Consider the following 2,264-nt stretch of genomic DNA (forward strand, 5'->3'; position numbering starts at 1 on the left):
TGTGACTGGTTTGTGACTGTAGTATTCCTGATTCTACAGACTTGTCCACTAGTAGGAGTGAAGGTCAGAGACCAGGGCAATAGGTGTCCCTTACTCTCACCTCCTACTTCCCACACTTCCCTCTTGTATACTCCCTTGGTTGCTNGACTGNACTCCCTAAGGGGGAAGGGCCCTCAGCATAGACCTGAGCTAGAGAAGGATCAAGAGCCATCCTGTCACTCCCTCCAGGAGAGCCAGGAACCAACAGAAGAGCAGAGTGAGGCCCAGGAATGCCTGAGCAGGAAGGAAGCTGAAGGGTGTGTAGCCTCTTACCCAGCACTGAGAGTGTCATGCCGAACCAGTTCTTTTTCTGGTTTAGGGTCACGGTGCAGTTCCAGAAGTCGCTGTCCTGAACCCTCAGGTTGGACATGGAGAGAACTTTGGANCCACTGACAACTTTCCCCCTTTTGTGTTTGCACTCTGTCAAGGGGTTAGAGACCTTAGAGTTGCTATCCAAGGTCAGGGTCAGGCTCTGCCCTTGCAACAGGCTGGTACCCGGACTGAAGGTCACTGTAGAGGAAGCAGAGTACCTGCATCACACACACCATCCCCAAGGACGGAGGGAGAAAGAACAACAGTGTCTCTCCATCATTGTCTTTCTACAGTGCCTCCCCTCCCAACTCCCAGCTGGCCATGCCCAGCACAAAGCAGGGGTCCCCTCCTGCCCTACCCCCATTAACCAAGAGGAACACTCTGACCTACTTGGGGTCTGAAATATCATCAGTTCAGGTCCTGGTTTTGGTGTGAGCATGGAAGGGAAGAGGGAGAGATGTCTACATCCCATGGCTGCCCGACTCACCTTTGAACACCCACAACTCCACCTCCTCTTTCCTGTTCTCTACTTCACAGATATAGGTCTGAGAGTCTTCCAACTTAAGTTTATTGATGACGAGAGGAAACGATCCTTTCTCCCATACCCCTTTTTTGGAATCAAAACGATCAAACTGCGAAGGCGAACCTCCTGTAAATCGAAGCCATACAAAAGAAGTTGAAGTACCCTGGCACCCCTGCCGAAAAGAGTGCCCACAACTCTGCTGGTCTGAGTTGGCAGTCTTTAATTCACCCTCATGAAGGACTCTGGACTGATGAGAAGGCCCACCAATGTCTATTTACATGGTGGGAACAGTAAAGTATCCCACTAGCTCAGAAATACCATAAGATTCTCTGCTGATTTGGGGAGCACCCACTCTTACAAACTGAACACTGTACATACCATCTACTATGATCTTCACAATAATTCCTGAGAATACAGACTGTTTGGCAGATATGGACACTATCACTCAGGGTTGAGACAATGGCTCGAATTCATACATCTTAGTCATTTGTCCCATGAATTAGAACTATTAATGACCATTCAGAAGTAAATGCCTTCCCCAGAGGACGGTAGAGTAAATAATACTTCACTCTTGGGTGGTGCTGTATACCTCTAATCTCAGCCAGGCCTCAGGAGGTTGAAGAAAGAAGATTTGAGAGTTCAAGGCCAGTTTGAGCTACAAAACTTACCTNACACCTCAGTGAGTAAACACTTTCAACCTGGTGACCTTAGCTCAACTCCCAGGACCTTTGTGGAAACAAACTCCCACAAATTGTCCCCTGACAACCTCTACCCCATAATGACTTTTTTGTTTTGTTTTCTATTTTTGTTGTTGTTGTTGGTTTGTTTGTTTTGTTTTTTCAGACAGGGTTTCTCTATGTTGTGCTGGCTGTCATGGAACTGGCTTTGTAGACCAGGCTGGCCTCAAACTCAGGGCTCCCTCCCCCCAGCCCCTGCCACATCCCTTTTCTACCTTTACAGTTTTGACATCTGTAAGAGGTGGAGCTTAAAGTTTGAGCCCCATATGTACACTCTGCAATGCTGTCNCTGGAGAGCTCCTTCAGCATGAATTCAGGCTCTGTTTATTCCTTCCCTCCTCTCTCCTCCCTTCCTCCTCATTCATGCTAGAGACAGATCCCAAGGGCTTGCACATATTAAGGAGGCTGTATGTCAGAACTACATGCCTCCTGGTCCGGTCTCTGTTCTTTTTCTATTGCTATGCTAAAACATCCTGACAAAGGCAACCTAAGAGAGGGAGTTTCGAGGTTCCAGGGTCCAGTCCATCATGGCTCAACCCAAGACAACAGGAGTTAAAGCAGTTGATCACACCAGCAGGAGGCAGAGTATGATCAACTGATCCTTGTGCTCAGCTGGGGTCTTGTTTTTTGTTTTCTGATTTTTGTTTTGTTTT

General features: G+C 47.8%; 1 protein-coding gene across 1 annotated transcript in view; it reads right to left on the reverse strand.

The window, feature by feature from the left end:
* The window catches only part of Cd4 (CD4 molecule), a 25,284-nt gene that overhangs the window by 7,318 nt on the left and 15,702 nt on the right, over positions 1 to 2,264 (reverse strand). The window contains exons 5-6 of the mRNA XM_021165727.2: positions 839 to 1,000; positions 313 to 549 (exon numbers count right to left, since the gene is read on the reverse strand). Of these exons, the coding sequence (XP_021021386.2) occupies positions 313 to 549; positions 839 to 1,000 (399 nt within the window). The remainder of the gene's footprint in view (positions 1 to 312; positions 550 to 838; positions 1,001 to 2,264) is intronic.

The sequence above is a fragment of the Mus caroli genome, chromosome 6 (assembly GCF_900094665.2).
Source record: "Mus caroli chromosome 6, CAROLI_EIJ_v1.1, whole genome shotgun sequence".
NCBI classification, from domain to species: domain Eukaryota; kingdom Metazoa; phylum Chordata; class Mammalia; order Rodentia; family Muridae; genus Mus; species Mus caroli.